This window comes from Pararge aegeria, chromosome 14 (assembly GCF_905163445.1).
Source record: "Pararge aegeria chromosome 14, ilParAegt1.1, whole genome shotgun sequence".
NCBI lineage: Eukaryota > Metazoa > Arthropoda > Insecta > Lepidoptera > Nymphalidae > Pararge > Pararge aegeria.
The window spans coordinates 6542070-6561220 of NC_053193.1; the positions used below are offsets into that span (position 1 = coordinate 6542070).

General features: G+C 35.6%; 2 protein-coding genes across 3 annotated transcripts in view; one reads left to right on the plus strand and one right to left on the minus strand.

Annotated features, from left to right (window-relative positions):
* LOC120629292 overlaps positions 1–14304 on the plus strand; it is a 73498-nt gene extending 59194 nt beyond the window's left edge. For both annotated transcript variants that reach the window (XM_039898191.1, XM_039898190.1), the window contains exons 3-5: positions 9505–9774; positions 10667–10843; positions 11005–14304. In XM_039898191.1, coding sequence (XP_039754125.1) covers positions 9514–9774; positions 10667–10843; positions 11005–12123 — 1557 coding nt within the window. In that variant the 5' untranslated portion in view covers positions 9505–9513 and the 3' untranslated portion in view covers positions 12124–14304. The remainder of the gene's footprint in view (positions 1–9504; positions 9775–10666; positions 10844–11004) is intronic.
* Positions 14305–16897: 2593 nt separating this feature from the next.
* Positions 16898–18947, minus strand: LOC120629593 (glucose-induced degradation protein 4 homolog). The gene is made up of 4 exons (XM_039898569.1): positions 18508–18947; positions 18122–18289; positions 17378–17610; positions 16898–17125 (listed from the first exon to the last, which is right to left on the minus strand). Exons 1-4 carry the CDS (start codon positions 18652–18654, stop codon positions 17062–17064), a joined length of 612 nt encoding a protein of 203 aa, XP_039754503.1. The 5' UTR covers positions 18655–18947; the 3' UTR covers positions 16898–17061.
* Positions 18948–19151: the final 204 nt, after the last annotated feature.

A 19151-nucleotide genomic window follows, 5' to 3' on the forward strand; every position in this document is an offset into this window, starting at 1 on the left:
TAGCAGTTTATAATAAGAGATCTCATGTTATTTTTAACTACTTAATTAATCAGAGATGTCACAGTTGATGTCATGTAGGGTTTAGGATTTCGGAACACTAGAGATAAAATGAATATGAAAAGACAAGGTGAATTAACGTTGATGCTTTATGATACCATCCAACTAAGCCTGACTCACATTTCAGCAAATGCCTGAGTATCGTATATTTAAGAAGACTGTAATGTAAAATCCTTTAAGTTTATAACGGAAGCGGCAACATATGTTTGTACGAACTAGCACAAAAAGTTTACAATAGAAGTGCCATTTAGGCAGTGACTATAAGTATAACCCTACAAAGACTGTGTAAGCGACGCGGAGTAACAGAGCTGTGTCGCTTACGTGTATATTGCCGATCAAACTCGAAAAATATTAAATATATAATTAAATATTATTGTATCACTGGTTAAACTATAACCTAAAAACTGACTGATTGACCTAACTGATTTAAAATATAACCTAAAAATTATAGATAAAATAGGCCTGCTTATGTAAAACGATAAAAAGTTGCCCTATATAACTAACCGTAAGACGTACGGTATAAATTAAACCGCTCCATTAAATTTATAAATTATAATTATTATATTCTTATCTCTCCGTAATAGTAGAAATTATTTCAGTCAGTTTTTTTCTTTGTGATTGTATCATGGATAAACAAAATATCACTAGTTAATAATATTTAAAAAGGAACATCTGCCAACCCTAGCTGTAAATAACCTTATTGGACTAACGACCGGTGATTTATTAGGCGAACACATTAATATTATCATTCCATTAAAAGACGGATTTAGTCCGGATCACAAATACACCGTCTCAGGGTCGACACCACACTGTCTACAAAATATATCTGAATGGAGGACTATATTAACAATTATTATATGAGCATAATAAGACGAGTTAGTAGTAAGTAGTAGAGCTCTTCATGAGAGCCCGGGTTACGGGTAGTAATAATAATAATAATAAATATTTATTAACCACAATAAATAAATTACAACATACTAAAACAAGAGGACAGTGAAAAAGAAAAAAAAATATTTATAAATTTAGGCGTATGTTGCTTCCTTGTGGTCAACGGGTCACCTACTCAGCTCTGTGCCGCAGCACCATGGCAGTAAATGCCAAGGAATACTATAACGCTGTAGGGACCAAAGGTCACGGGTTTTCGCGGACCGGCAGCGACATGGTCTGACGTAGTGTTTGTATACTCTATGGGTAAGTTATTGATAAATAACAAATATAATACAAACACTACGTCCTTATAACTTAACAATAATTACAAACATAAATTTAGGTCAACCAAATAATAAAAAAAAAGAAAAACAGAATTATTACGATGCAAAAAGAAACTACTGCAGTACTACTGTAGTACTGCTGAAATGCTTATTTCTGCCACCAAACAGCATTCCGGTCTGTATCGGTTGCCGGGGTAAATACAGGCGCATGAGGCTTAATGGTAAAGCGGTGATAATCCAGTGGGTAGACTTTTACTTCGGTCATGTTCGAATCCCAGCACGCACCTCTAACTTTTCTAAGTTATAAGAAATTAAAAATATCACTTGCTTCAACGGTGGAGGAAAACATCGTGAGGAAACCTGCTTGCCTGAGAGTTCTCCATAATGTTCTCAAAGGTATGTGGAGTCCGCACTGGGCCAGCGTGGTGGGCTATGGCCTTAACCCCTTCTCAATATGGGTTGGTGGGCCCGTGCCCTGTAGTGGGCCGGTAATGGTAGGATCATCATCATAATTTCAGCCTTACTCATCCACCCTCTTCCCGCCTCTCTCTTTATGTCGTCGGTCCATCGAGCTGGTGAGACGCCACACTACGCTTGCTTGTTCGTGGTCGCCACTCTATGGAACTATCCTGTTCCAACGGCCATCGCACCTACCACAAGCGTGGTCATTTCAACTTCCATTTCAACTTGCTGATAGTTTGAGCTATGTTACTTTTATTGTCCTGCGGATCTCTTCGTTTCTAATACTATCCTTTAGATATTATGACGCTTATTTCCAACACGTTAGGTTATTTTAATTTAATAATAATATTTATGGCCGCAATTTGTGTTACTTGCATGTCGAGTGTTGCTCTGTTTATAAACCTTGTTTTCCTACATACTATCAGTACAGAATACCTCGATAAAAGTTACTGAACGCTACCTAAGATTTATCTCTAAACTAGCTTCAGTTCAACCGCTATTTTTCAGCACGTCTCATGAAATTCCCATTTTCAATTCTAAAATAAAGCGTTAAATTTAATGTGGTTTAACGTCGCGACCTTTACATGTACTTGCAATCTCATTGAATAAAACAAAATGAAATATTTTATTCAGATATATAAGTACTAAGTAAGTACATATAAAAAACAGCAGTTTTACTTTTTTTTATAAAATAAAACGGCTTGTGTATTACAGTTAAAAAGGTTACTTGATTAAGCAAACTTGTTTTAGTAAAGACTTATCTACTTGAGTAAAAAGTTTGCATATACAAGAATTAATGAGAAGACCGCAGTTTGATTCATTAGATAGCGAGAAGGTAAACAATTCGCAGTTTTTCAACTTACATGTTCAACAAAAACGTTCATAAATAAATAATGAATCTACATAACATTCTACGATACTACTATGAGGTAAATTTAATAAAGTAGTGACTAGTCTGTTTAAAAAAACTACAGTGATAAGATACTTTTAGTTGTCATTTTTCTTTTACTTTCCTGCTATGTGCTTAATCATTGTACTTATTCAAAGTACTTTTTTACTTTCCGTTGAAGAGTTCCAACTTGCGTTTCAAAAATGTTTGCTGCAATTTAATTTAAACAAAAAAAAAGATCATCAGGTAAATTATAAATGAGAAACCAAAAATACTATATTGTGTCAAACGTCATAGATACATACTTAGGCTCAAAAGTAGTATGAAACTTACACGATTATGGTGACTACGTTTTCACTGAGACAGATACTCTAAATGCCCTTCAAAGCAAGTATCAGACAATCAGACCGCGAAAAATGTCTGTCAACTGATCAACGCAATTGTTTGTCGCGAATTGGAACAAAACCAGTGGCCCTTGTCGTTTGAGATATATTACATAATCTTAATGATTATCCTTTTGTATTATATAGCTATGGCACGAAAGTTTGTCTTTTTGTTTGTTACCTATGTTCCGTTCTACAAATGCACCGATATTGACTTTATTTGGCACATTACGAGTTAGTTGCACGGCACGCCGCACGAGGATGGAATTAGTATAATTTATTTCTCAAAACTCTCGCGTTACAAAAAAAATATACACAGACAACACATGTCGGTGTAACTACGGTTTAACAGAAAAACCGATCTTTCACATGGATAGCATTTAAAAAAGAACACATCGGAGATAAGCCCTTTAAAATCCTAATCATCATTCGCCTAAAAACTAACATCCCACTACTAAGTAGGTATATCTGTCAATTCTCATGTCCTATGCACTATAATATTACTTAGACCTATGATATGGTTAGGTAACGAACTGTCGCTCTAAAGAAAGATCTATTTTGCTTTTTGATTACGTTAATAATGTTTTATTCCACGTAATAGTAGCAATTATTGTCAGATGAAGCAACTACATATCGCTGGATGTTAGTGATCGAGGCTTTACGTGCTTGGCTTAAGTGGGTCACGTATAATCCTATAGATAAGCCTTATTGTTTCCCAATACCCAAAAGTATTTTAGCTTCCATTATTATAGTAGGTAACACCTATTATACAAATATTTGTGTCAAGTGCTTCATATGACTAACATAACTATGAAGAAAGCGGTAATTGCTCATTAAGATACCTAATTAGGAAAAAAATCAATAATGAATCACGGTTTCTAAGTCCAAGGAGAACCAGATCTATTTGGTAGGCTAGAACTTTAATAATAGTCCCGTATTTAAATTTAAGACAGTCTACATACATTAGACAAATAAACTTTTATCTTTAAGTATCCACGGAGGCTGTACTATGTAATGAAATGTAAAGTACTATGTAATATAAGACGGCCATAGCGTGAACCTAACCATGGTGGGTTCATCAATTTTGTTTTGCTAATATAGGCACCAAATTAGATTACTCTAAATATTAGTATTAATATATTTTAATTATAGGTATTGAACACAGCGCTTTATACCTTCTCTATTGAATTAATGTAATAGCATTCCATAAGAGCTCCAATTAATATTCACGGTTTCACGTATTAGGTATGACTTCGTTAGGTATTTAAACAAAAGCCTGAAGTTCGCGAAGTATATGTGGGTATTCGAGCATTTAACGTATCTACTTATTTTACAACCTCGACTTCGAAGAATAATAACTCATCTTATAATGAGTAACGATGCATTTTAGAATGGGAGCGTGAACCTAAATACTCTTTGGTTACAGAACTACTGAAGCCTTAATTAACCCTACAGTAATAAGGTTTGTTACACAGCAAACCGAATACAGATAGGGCGTTGGCGTTGTAGTGGTAGGTAACTAGCCGAGGCGTTCCACCGGACCAAACAGAAATTGCCGAAATCGATCCCAATGGTACCAGTAAAATAATGTAATCGTCTTACTGACAGGCAATACAATGCACACGCTTTTTAAAAGACAAATGTTACAAAATCCAAAGTTGATTTTGAATCAGTCTATTAATGATCTGCACTGCACTGCACCAAACCTTCGAATTATCAGAAAAGCAGCTATTATATGGTGATTTCACTAAACGTCCGTCTTATTAATCATAAATATCCTTTGGAGTTCCCGTAAAGCAAACAGCAGTTACCTAATATGCAAATTTGTCCGACATCGTACTTTAGTGACCGGCCAACACTTTCTCGCCGTCGCTTTTTGCTATCCACTCCATTATCATACAATGGACATTAATGGCTTTGATAGCCATGTCCATGTTATGAACTCGTCTAACTACAAATGAAATAGCTTTTATGATTTAAAATGCAATCATAATAAATAGCAAATATATGCTCATATATTAGTGCTCCATCTCAGCCATCTTTCATGACACCTTTTCAAATGATTATAGAGAGATTCATTTTTATTTCATTTAGATACCATGCTACCTGAATGCTGGATACAACTACAAAAACTTAAACGATTTTCAAAGACGCGAGATCTATTTAAAAAACATCTCTCTCCCAATCGACCCTTTACATCCATTTGTGTACACCTGTCAGTCCTTGCGAGGGTGTAGTGTAGTGTAGCGATGCAGGCCGAGCGTGACTATAGAAAGTTAGTAATGCGCGTTCCCCTACATGTTCAATGTTGTTGATTCACGCACTCGTATTAATTAAAGGAAGTAGACACATATCTAAATAGGTAGGAGTGTTAGAGTGCATTGAGGATGACGTGACGCCTTTATGGACAGTTGTTAGTGCGTGTCGGTCAACGGAGCCGAATACGTAGCGACTATTAACGGTATGCGTAACTTTGATGTTCGGTGCAGTTTTAAAAAGGTACAAGTAGACACTGAACGTTCTCAGAAGCACTCGAGTCGGTATTCTTACTGGAAAGTTATTTGTGTGCAACCCTGCGTTCACGCACCTCTGTTCCGCAACCGTTGTCGTCTCGCTCCCGCATGCATGTCAAGGTAGGGTTCAACAATCGAGGATTTGGTGCACGATAATTATACACCCAAACAGAATACCCATCAGCGTCTGCTTTATGTAAACAGTATGATTTCATTAGGTCACAAGCAATCTCGAGTATCATTCGATGCAATTTTAAATCGATCGAGATAAGTTACAAAATCTGGTGCCTACTTAGCGCATTAAAGTTATCGATGCCAGCTTTCTAATCCTCCCGAAGCCCGACTCTGGAACAGAGCGCGCTTAAAATCTGTAATCTCCAATCAAGCACCCATTGAAACACGGTCATATCCCGCGAGGCACTTCCGCGTGCGCGGCGTCGGCGCCTGGAGATCATTGCCAGATGCTGCCAATAGATCGCGACGGGGTCAACAGCCATTGCCCTTGTTTTGCGCACTAAATAATTAACTCGATTAAGTATACCAAATCATCTGTAAACTTGCATTTCTCACGACTCCGGGGGTCAAGGGAAACCACGTTGTTTATAATATTTTCAAATGTCGTAATAAGTTTCATATAGGTAATATTATGCAGTAACCTTGTGGCACACTCTTGTGGTCAATTCAAATTGACATCAACTTTTAGTACGTTAGTAGGTAATTCGTACCTACATATTCAGTACATTACATTTTAATAAAGGCAGTGTCAATGACAAAGTATGATTAAGTAGCTTGCCTATTTATTTGGATGACTAGTGAAATATTTCCAAATTCAATAGATGGCGCTTTTGATGCGCAAGTGCATTACGTAAAAAATGTGAACATGAGAGCACAGTAAATATATTATAAGCTAAAGCAGTATGGAAACTAGACCGGATGGTTTAAAGTAAATAAACCTACTCCAGCTCCATTGGAGTGTTTTTTCTCAGATTGGTAATTAGTTAAGTAGATCTTTTTTTTTAGGTTCTGAACCCAAAGGGACCGTATAACTAATGCACTACTGTTCGTCTGTCTGTCTGTCTGCCTGTCTGTCTGTCTGTTTGTCTGTCCGTCCGTCTGACAGCGGGTTGTATCTAACAAACTTAAACAGGTAGATTTGAAATCTTCTACCTTTTATATTTCCTCCAAGTGCCTGTGACGGAAAAGCAGACAGACATACACGATAGTCGGTACCCCCGACTAAAAACCTGCGATAATAGCTTTGGGGCCTCGGCGCATCGGTGCGTACATTTGTGTGAGTATGCTGTTTCGAACAATTGTTCGTAGATTCCCTAGTGCTTTTATATATTTACTGTGATGATAGCGAGATGATGGCGATAACTACATTATAGCTACGAGGGTTCCAAAGGCGCTCACAAAGAAAAAGCCCACGAAAAACTTATCGGGGTGCTACTCTTGTTATCATCATTTCACATTGTCATTTAAAATAATAACTAATCGTTTTGAAAAAATAACATAGCTAGAAAGCTTGTAGGGAAATTTTGAAGGTCCCATGAGAAAAATTATGTAGATTTCTTAAATACGACCTTAGCTTTAATTTGCAAATAACATAGAATCATGCAATTTTTATAATTCATAGAAACATGCAAGTAGGTAATTTTAAAATAGTTTTAGTTAGTGTGTTAGCTCTACGTATGCAAGTGTTGTGATTTAATTGTAACTGCCTCGTTGACATAGTGGTTAGCATATTTGATTGCAAATCACGAGGTCCTGATTTCGAATCCCTGGGCCGCTAAGGCCACGGTGAGCTAATTCAGCCGTTGCATTGATCGCGGTAATCGCCAGTACTATAGTAACAGTAAAAACCAAAAAAAGGCCACAAACTTGCGTTGAAGCAGTGTGCTAGGAGTACAAACCTTCTCATCAACGAGAGAAGGCGCCTTTGCCGAGCTGTGGGACATAAAAATGGTGATGCCGATGTTTTAAGTTCTTTAAAATTTTCGACATGGTATAAAACTAAAGAGTATCTAGGAATCTCTCAGTTCATCCTACAAAATATATTCAACCCACTCGAAAGTTTTTTCCAGAGGTACATGGGTATAAGTATGTCTCCACAGCACTTAAGATCCATCACGAAACCCTTAAAAGCTGTCAATTGATATTGCGACTCCCTTTTGTACGTACCTCAAAAGACAGAGTAAGTAGCTACTGGCGATCGAATAATTTTTGCCCCGTATCCATATTAGCCCATTTTAGTGTTATAGGCGTATAGAAAATGCCTATGCCTTTATATACTTGGGTCAGCGGGATTTGGCAAGAACCTAGGCACTGCAGTCTGCAAATAGTAGGTAACCAATAGAACAGAAAAAAACTGCTTTTTATGCCGAATTAGGTATCGGATTCACTATTTTTAAAAATCGTATTATGTCGTTTATAATTGAATAGTTTCAATTTTCATCGTTAAGGTTCATCGGTAAATAGTGAGCATATCTAAGTAGTTTACCTTTTACTACTTTATGTAACAAGGTGGAGGACCCAATGGAATCTTTGCAAACATTATTGATTACCTCTCTTGCTTTCACTTCATAAAGGGCTACGTAAAACATTTTTTTTTATTGTTTTTATTTTCTTTTTCTTTTCTTGCGTGTTTCTTGTATTGTTACTAAGTTTGTGCAGTATTCTAAATAAATAAATAAATAAATGTTTAGGTGATATTTGACTCACGAGAAGCTTTGTTGTAGGTATAGGTATATAATGTATGACACGCTGTCACTTAGCTCAAATGGATCTTTAAAAACTGGTTACTTTGACTTGTAGGCAACGCCCCATATACATTTTTAATGAAGTACCTGAGTTTCAGAAATATGTTTAAAGCGCGATTTTAGCGAAGAAAAATAAAAGCATCCAAAATGTCCTTCCAACAAAGAAGTACGCGTATCTCGTTTGTCATCGAGCCATTAAGCTAATGGATAAGGCCGAGCCTTGATCCAGTTCACTCGATGAGTTCTGGAACATTCTCACTACCTCTTGGTATCATAGACATGACAGGCAGACCTGGAGATATATATATAAAAGGAAGTTGTGTTAGTTACACCATTTATAACTCAAGAGCGGCTGGACCTATTTTTATGATATCTATTTAATTTTTCGCTTTCTCTTAGTCCGGAATAGGATAATAAGTATTGAAATATAACATTCATCAAAAAAAAAAAAGAGATCCGCGGTACGAAGTTTGCTGGGACAGCTAGTAGTTTTATAATTAAATATTTGCGTAAATAATATTCTCGCTAATAAAATGTATGATGTTGAAAGTCAGATTTCAATATAAATTATTTTAAGCAAGTCGACTTTAAAGGCACTTTTGTCGGAACAAGTGTGTCTGTTTATAGAGACTCTTATATTTAAGTAACCGTAATTTAAATATAAATAAGTCAACTACTCACAATGGTTGCATGGAATAAATCACTGTAAGTGTTCAGGTTGCCTTTTTTCACATTTTTTATTTGTTTTTATTTTGCAAAATTTTATTTTAGATTTAAATTGTTTTGCCACCAAAAAGCAAAAAGCTCAGCTCAACCTCCTACGAAAATATTTGATAGCAAGTTATCTTGATGTAATCTTGCATAGGAATGGTAAGGATACATCCTGCACGGCTAGCGTAGGCGTAGGCAGGAAACAAAAGTTAAGTATATCCCCTGAAAAGGGATAAAATTACCGTGTTCACTTGCCAAAACACGGCAACATGCGGATACCCCCGCCAATGCTCGGAGAGTTGATAAAGCTGTGGTCCCCCACAGTTTAAAAAAGAGATAGATAAAATTGTATGCTTGCCCCGGGGAGACAAATGTCCCCTGCCGGTGTTGGTCGTGCTGGAGACGGCGGCCATAATATGATACTGCGGGCTTTTTAAAAACCCAATATAACTACCCACGAAGTCTTTGGCAGCATATGGTACAAAAATAAATGTTCAATAGAAGTGTTTTGTCTTCCAGGTGTTTGCGATGTGGTACCTGTGGTTCGTGTTGCTGGTGTCCTGTGCACCGGCCGAGGGCGAGGTGGCCGACGCGCCGGTGCTGACCACCCGCGCGCCGCCGCGCACCCTCGACCGACAGCTGGGCGAGCTGGCCTGGCCCTCTTGGATACAGAACCCAGAGAACAACAACCAGAACGCGCCGCCCAGACGTATAACGACCAAGTCCCTTTTCATCACTCCACTAGTCTGCCCTAAGGGTCATCGTCTCGATGGAACTGCTTGTGTGCAGGTAAAATACATAGTTTTACCTATTACCTAACTTACGTAAAAATACGAGTGTGATTTTAGTCCATACGTCTGTATTGTATTTACATGACTTTATTTTCATTATTGTCTACATTGTAAGACACAGACAATAGGCATGGCTATGAGAAAAAGATAGAAATAAAATGTATTCTCGCACCTCTGTCTTGCCTCTACAGCAAATAATATACGAAACGTAACCCTCTCTGTTCTTATCTTCACTAACTAATATATCTCTCCCAACTTTCGTTCGCCTCGCCCGATCACACTTTTCGTAACGCTCTCGTCACGCATTTACCAGCTTACTCCCCAAGTACTAAGAAGATTTTCTTCAAAAATCTGGTAGAATATATCCATAAAACTTGTCTGAGACCCGTTATACATATAATCCTGCCGCATTTTCGGACGTCTGTGAGTTGGTTATGATAAGTCATGTTATATACCTAAGAACAATGAAACAGTTAAGATAACCTATCTCGTTGGTCTTAGCATGTTTAACTACGACTCACGAGATCCTGGGTTCGAATCCCGGTTTTGCTCTTAATGAGTTAAGAAATTAGTGGTATGAACCCCTTGCCTAGGAGAGCACGTTAATTAAGCAAGTTAAGTTATAAAATAAGCGGCACCAATACCTATAATCTACCCGATTCGAAAGAAGACGGTTATTCACGATTCATAAGACACCAATCCAAAAATTTTAATCGTTTATTACACTATCTATTAAAGGCCTTATTTATTGATGTAGCATACCATGAAAGGTGCCGACAGTTGCAGTGAGACAAAACACTGCATTCCGACATTATGCCACGTATATTGATAAGATTCTCAGGTGGTATAAGTTTTCTTCAGCTCAGTTAAATAAAAAAATATGTTTTCAGGTACTAACAGTAAACAAGGATGACCACGAGCGTATCTTGCTGCAAGAGCTTAATGCTCTGTTTACTTCCGCTCCGAACAATGGCGATGTGATATATGACTATGGAGATGAAGATCCTGGGCCTTTGCAACTGTCCATACCTATAGGGATAGACCCGTTGCAAGAATCATCTCCACAGGTGTGTAATAAACTACCTTAAAAAATTTTGCTTGATTATTTCGAATTATGGCAAAATAAAAATTAAACCATGGAATAGAAACGGATCAACACCCATATTATTCCGCTAATCAAAATCTTCTAAGGTTTTGCTAAATATTCACGATCGTTTTTCTCTTACAGGCTCAAGACTTGCAGCCGAACTACGTTAAGGTTGACAAAAAAGGCGATAATACTGACGCTAACGTAGAAGCTGAACTGGAATTACTGAAGTTACAACAAGCACATTATGCTAAACTTAACAACACCCAATACGGAAGCAATATTTTGTCTCACAACGTATTGCACAACTTATTGACTTATTCAGATAAACCGAAACGGGACAGCCCGCTGACTAACTCTACTGAGATTGACTCAAACAGCACTGACGAGGGACAAAAGGAAGTTGTTTATGGACACGTAAATGTTGACCCTGTTTTGTACGACACCGACGATAGAAATAACCACGGCGAAGAAGAGGAATACGTTACTGAAAAAACAAATGAAAAACAAACACAAGAACAAAACGACACACCCGCCATAAACAATACTAATATAGATAATCAGAATATAACATCGGATTCTACAGCGCCAAACGCAAACAAAGACGCTGAAGCAGCGAAACTTAATCCAGAAAATGATTATTCTGACATTGGAGAGGCTATTAAACTGATAAGCAGGTATGCTGAAGTATCCACGGATGATAACTTTAATAAAGAAGATAAGACTATTCCGTCAAGGGAGGATAGTGTATTAGGTACACGCACTAAACTACAACATCGCCGCAATAAAACCAAGCTCTCCAACAGATTGAGGAATCCCGAAATTCCCACTCCAGATATCACTATTAATGATGATGATATTACTAATGAGAAGATCCAACCGCAAAATGTTGTTTACTTTAGATATCCCTGGCCTAGTGAAAGTTCTGGGTCGCAGCCATCTAATTTTCCGTTCCGACATTTGCAAGATTACTGGCCTGGACGAAGTCAGATTGGAGGAGTTTACAATAGTATGCATGGGAACCCGCGTCGCCATCATCATTCGTACCCTCACTATTTCCGCCCTCGTGGCTACCAATATGTGGGTTATTCGGACACACAACCTGGCTTGCAAGAGCCCTACTCCGGGCTTCGACGATATCCGCATAAAATTGTTGGCCGTAATACTAGTCCCATAAGATCTCACGCTAACAATCAAGATTTGTATAGCCTTCTCGGTTTAAGGCACTGGTTCAGTAGTGAGGGAGCGGCAAAAAGATAGTTTGCTACAACCGCGAGTAGACAATTCGATGTTACCCGACGACATATAATGGAAGCTATGGGAAGTCTTACCTACTGCACGCATTTTTATCCTTATCTCGTAAAAAATTGCTAACTTATTAAGTAAATATAAGCATGTAAACATTTCTGCCATAGCTTTCACTATATTCAGCCTATTTATTTTAAAGCCAAATACTACAGTCATAGTTGTGTAATATTTTTGTTAGCTATTTTAAGTTCTTGTAAATATTCCTACACTATATACTTACCTACCTAAGCGTTTTTTTACTACTGAAAATTTAACGTTTCTCCATTAGTATTATCGTTGTTTTTGTATTATGTAAATTGTTGTATTACTAATTTATGTTTATTTGATGTATATTTTTTGTTTTTGTGACTTGTGAGTTAGTCGTATGTAATGCAAATCGTGGTTTCTTAAAAAACGGTACAAATATAAATTGGCACTGGCTTGCCCTTATCGATGTGAATCTTTGCTACGATTAAGTACTTATGTGTAGATAAATAATTCAACTGACCTATGTTGTATTGAATTATAATAGCTGTAAAGAGTTTTGTTTATTTGTCGAGAAATTTAATTTAATTTAACCCACCAGCAAGCGAGGTTTTAAAGCATACATGACAAGAATTGAGAGAAAGTCGCCCGCCCCTTCGCTCTATTAAAACAAAATAAGCTTTTAAAAATTTTCGTAGATTATTGCCATTGAAAAATAGGTGTTATATCAACCCATCCAACGCACATGCTCGTAACTCCCTAATCAGCTCATGAATTTAAAAATATGAAAGTTTTTGTCATTATATAAATTTTACTAATTTAAAAAAAATAAAATCTAAATTGATAACAAAATAATATTTTTAGGAAAATAGTTTGGTATAAGTAAGGATCAAAAATACGACGTTTTGCGTTGGGTAGGCCGACTTATAAGATCCCATAGACTCAGGTAAAATATAGACGGTCACTTTTTCTTATCCAAGAATTGTATCTATCACCAGCAGCAACGAACTATAAAAAAGCAATTGGGTTCGTTCGTCGTTCTTTTAATAAAAAAATATCTTAGTTACATTTCTCACAAAGTGTATTTTATTATTGAAATATTTTTACACTAACTACCGAACTATTACTCATATATTGATCCCACCAAAGTTTAGTTTAAGTGTTTAGATATAATACGGCGTTATTAATGGATGCTAATATTTTCGTAGTCTTAGATATTAGATATTTTCATATTATGCGTATTTTTCTACTGAAAACTATGTACTAATTTGTTCTTCATTAATTGTATGAGGCATATTATAAAACATTTAGATACCTAATAAGGTTTAAAAAAAAACTATTTTATTAAAATTTTGATAACCTTGATTGTATGTATGGTGATAAAAATACTTGCCATATTTTATTGGGCATATTTCCCCTTTAAACCAGTGTTTATAGCATTCTTATATCGCAGCCGTTACGCCGTATATCGCAGAATATATTAAACCGCATAAATGATGCTTAGTAAAACGTGCTATTTTATTATAATAAAATTAAATGTCGTCTCTTTAGTCAATAATAGTTCAACTAAAATATTAACTATAAAATCATATACCTGTAACGAAAATACCTACGAACGTAGTAAAAGAAAAAAAACAGTAAAACCATTTTTTTTTAATACTTAATGAAATCTATTTTACTCGGATTAATAACGTACATAACTAACTGCCCCCTCCTACCATGGTTTATAGCAGTATTAATTTAATATTGTTAACGTTTTGTTACAGAATTATAGCCCTTATTCAAAGGAGATAACATCCTTTGAATAAGGATTATATGTTATATAAACTATCTGTTCAAAATAATATTGCTTTCAGATATTCCTTAATAAATGAAAGAATTTATTAATTGAATTACCTATTCTAAACGATTGTTATAAATATATTTTTAGAAAACGAAATGTCCCATCATATACCTAAAATTAACAAAATTGAAAGAATATTGTGTCAAAATCGGAACCTGTACAAATAGTAGTTTTAAGAATGAAATAAATGATAATATACATACAATATATAATATCAAAATACTTAATTATTACATAGTTTATAAAATATCATTATCCAATGTGCTTAATATTCGGTTTGATGAAAAGCAAATGTAGAAAATTATCAATGCCAGTATTTTACTGTAAATATGAATGTGTTATAATAAAATTATTGAAATCAAATGATAAAATGTAATTTTATTTTTTAAAAAACCATCCTGATAATGCCATCGAAAACCAAATTTGAAAAGAAAAGTCTTGCAACTCAGTTTTTCTACCGGAAAGGTTGTGTATAAACCGTATCATACCAAATTAGTTACTTTATTAAGTCCCTACTTACTTCTGTCATAAGTTTTTGCATATTATTAGCAAACCTAACAAAAACTTATCGTGACCATATCAATATTTAAAAAATATTATAAAATAGATTGACTTGGCCATCGCATGAAAACACAATGTATCGCACAAGTAATAAATATTATTTTATTAAATAAGAGTGTTTAATGCGATTGCAAAGTATTGTCAAACTATTTTATTTAAAACATGCATATGCCAAGCATATTTTAAATAAAATGGCTTGGTTACTGAAAATTCTAGGGGATCGAAAATAGCCTGATCTGCTTGGAGAAAATAAATAAATATACTAAGTACGACAATTTAAACATCGCTAGAGTAAGTTACTAGGATAACTGATGAATGATTTTTATGATTAATATAGGTACATAAATACTTATAATGGAGATACAGATAAACACCCAGACACTGAAAAACATTCGTGTTCATCACACAAACATTTTCCTGTTGTGGGAATCGAACCCTCAGCCTTTGATTCAGAAAGCAGGGTCACTGCCCACTGCGCCAATAGGCCGTCGTAAAGGTGGTACGGCCGCTTTTTTGCTAGACTTGGTGGGGTCAATGCCGTGCTCCTCGAATGAAGCCAAGTAGTAATAAAGACTAAAGAGTAACAAAGGATTAGGATACCTATCTAGTACGACCCTTCCCACTATGTTATGAATACGAAACGAATTACGAAAGGGCGTTTTAATGTTCGCCGGAATGAGGATAATATATTCACCTGCAAGCGAACACATTTTTACCCATAATTAGCTATATTATTCTTACGTATATAAAAAAAAAAATCTTTCTCTGAAAAATAGAATGGAAACCTCGTGCTTTACTTCTGCACCATTGGCAATTTTTTTTCTCACACAGGTCTTTTTCATTTTTGGGTACAGGTAATAATCACTTTGATCCAGGTCTGGACTATATAGTGTGGGTGATTTGAAATATCGAAGTCAACCTTAACTGCTTGCTAGGGTGAGAAAACGAGTCCTTTTCAAACTAGTTGCCGAGACCTTGACGTAGTGGACTCATTTCAAGTACTTTTTACTCGTTCGATCCGCCCCTCTCACCTCTTCAGTAGAAACACTGCAATGCAATTTGACATTGCAAGTCTATCGGATTCCGTAATGACTCCGCTCCGCTGCCTAGAACGAGTTCATTTCAATTCTGTCGGCTCGCTCAGTCCTTTCCGCTCGACTATTTATTGGTGGAAACACAAGTATGCAGTTTACTCTTGCGAGTTGAACGGAGCCCTTAATGGGTCCGCTTCCCTGGATATGGGCGGTGGAAAACCGACTTAGGCTGCCCGTCCACCGGAGCGGAGCGAGGCAGCGGAGCCGAGAAACGGTCTAATGCGGAGCGCAGTTGCGAACTGCGCTCCGATTATCATACAAAAACTTTTTTTTCTCTCTGATTCGGATTATGGAAACTCCTATATCTAAGTTATCTATCGAAGGAATTCCTTGCTCGTCCTAAAAGACAATGTCAGGCCCAAACAAGTCAAGTCAAGGGCGCAGGGGCTGCGATCAAGTATTAACAGAAAACAGTAGTTATAAGTGGTTTCCATCTTCTGGTTTGGTACATTAGTAGCTGTTCGTGACAGGGGTTTCGTCACCTAAACAACAAAATTTTATCAAAAACCGGTTACTCATTTTGGGTATGAATAGGTGATACCAGAATTTACGTGAATTTTCCTGGATATAAAAATTTCCTTCGTAAATTCCCGGTCCATAAGCTGTGTCCATGCAAAAACCACGTCCATCCGTTGCTCTGTACCTGTGTGATTTTAATACAAACCAACTAGCTAACTTTCGCACTATATAGTATTAGACATACTCCTTAACCAAAAAATCCGTCTCCAATGTGACATAAGGGCAAAAGATAAGTCTTAAGGAATCATTATAATCAAAGTTTGACTATGATTAAAAAAAAACCAGGGTTACATTCCAGATTTTATTGAAAAAAAATATTAAATTTTTCTTAGTAACACTGTTTAAATTGATATTTCCTACAAGTATCGAGGCAAAATAATAATAATAATAATATATTAACTTGTTCAAATAAATCACATACCCTGTTCTTGCACATACTTACTTCATACAACATACAAAATGGGTAACTTAAAGACAAAGGAACACTTGAGACATCAAAAACATGTAAAAAAAACAATATAAATCTACTTACAAACAAGACATTTGTACATAATATCACAATAATAAAAATACTTATTAGTATTATTGACGATCAATGTAAGGTACTTTATGAGCCAATGCATTAAAAAAAAATTACTGTACATGTTTATTTAGAAAGAAGATATTGAGTATGCATGCACTATTCAATAACAGGTTTATTAGATTTAAATATCAAGAAGTATATGCAAGGACAGTCCTTATTAAATTTTTTATCTTTTATTTATCATAGTAGGGAGTTCATATCTTTGAGTTCTTTCAAAGAAACTCACAAATAAAGTCAAGTTTGGAGATTATCAAATGAAATTATGACTTAAAGAACATGTAAGTACTATCAGAAACAAACCAATAATCAATGTTGCCACTGCCACTTCATCTAAATTCATAAATTTGAATGCTGTTTTCTGGGACGTGACTTAAGGTCAGTGATTGAAACCTGAAAATTAAAAAAAAAACATGGATAATAAAAGCAAAGATGTCTATATGATGTATAGTAAAAAAAGGGAATTGAATTGAGCCTCTTTTGAAGTCTTGTAAATAGAAGTCTGGTGTAACTAGACATAGATTCAGCCAGCAATTTTTTAATTATTCAAGCAAAAGACTCTGAAAAGTAAACACATCACACACCTCCTACTCCAATGCCACTTTTGCTCATAACAATAGTTAATGAAAACATTGTTCTACTCACCACTCAGAACTTCTGTGGTAATAAAAGCCTTCTATAGTAGCTGCAGATTTGTGGAAACATATATAGTAGAACCCAGCAAACGAAGCACCATTAATGTCTTTTATAGTATGATCCGGCACTAAGAAATGTTCTTTCCACCTCATAAATACATAATCAGCCTTTGCAAGAGAATCATAATCAAATGAGTCCGAGTTGAATGTCTTCAAATATGGTACAAACAAGTCAAACTTGCTCTGTAAAAGATAATAAGCAGAGTTTAGCTAGTTTACATTCCCCCATTCCCTAACTAATAGTATGATAATTGCAAAAAGAAAATTTTAAAGGAAGAAAAAAAAACAAATTTTTGAATCGAGTCCAGTGAATTAGTGACAGTGAGTCAATTGAGATTTTACCTTTAATATTAAGGTAAAAGTCCATTACTGTTCTTTTGGGAGTATAAGTGTGCCCATCATTAAGATAAATACAAAACAATGCTGATACAATAATGTGAAGCCTTTTGGCATTGATCTACTTAACATGCTTTTGAAATAATCATGCCTGTTACTCAAAAAGTATATTCTAAGAAGCTGGGAAGGAATACAGTGGTAGATAAATTCCTTATTAACAATTTGCTGATGCAATCTGCTGTGTCAATTTATTTTTCTCCATCATATTCAGCACTGATCACTTAAATATTTTAAAAAAGGGCTTCATAGTAAATAAAATGTACAAAATGTAACTTGCTTTAGAAATAAATTTATGTACCCAATGTTTCCTATCTACATCTTCGTCTGCGTCCCATTTTCTCGTTAAAAACGGGTATTTGGCTGATATAATTTCTCCATCGAAAAACGTTGTTAATGTCGGGAATTCTTCTGTTAAACCTTTAATTTTTAAATAACCACAAAGGTATGAATTTTCTTCGTCGACATGCTGTAAACAAAGGCAAGTTATAGTCACTAAATACCAGAAGTAGGTTAATATGCGCACACAATCTAAATGACAGATCACGTACTGATTCTATATAAAAATATTTGTTTTGATGCCTACTAGAGACAAAAGAAAAAGAACCTACCAAATATTCTCAAAAGTTCCCAAAATAGCACTCCACAAATGTATATTCATTATTTGCGTACTTTGTTTTTACTAACCTGCAACACAACTTCGACTTCATACGAATTTCCTTTAGATTTCTGATGCCCTTGAAATTTGGAGCCGTTGTAAAGAAGAGATTTTGTTACGCCAGGTTGTTTTGAATTTGCTGGCGGCGGAGGAGTAATATCAACCTTAACTGGCATTATTTTCCATTAAAAAAATGACCCAGCTTGTGTATAGTAAGATGTTATTGACAGTCAGTAGGCACTGGGCACCTATCCAAATAAACCCAGACCTCTTGACAGTTAGAATTTTTTCTTCCAGCAAATTCTATGGTGTAAAAATACTTAAAACCTACATTTCTGAATAATTTACTGCGCCGAATAAAATAATTAACAGATTATTAGCCAAATAGTTCTTTAGAACAGTCAATAAATCGGAAAAATTAAGGAAATTATACAGATGCTCTGACTTTTCTCTTAGACCATAGATAGTATCATACACAGATATTTGATATCATATTAATGTGTGCCATAGACTGAAGTACAGATTGGATTGTAGTAGACCGCAGCTCACCACATACTCTTTTTCTGGTCTACCATAGACTCAAGTACCGACCCGACTCGACCCTTGATGTTATGGTCAATAATGTCGATATAACTATGAATACTATAACATTGAATATGACTCCTATGACGGC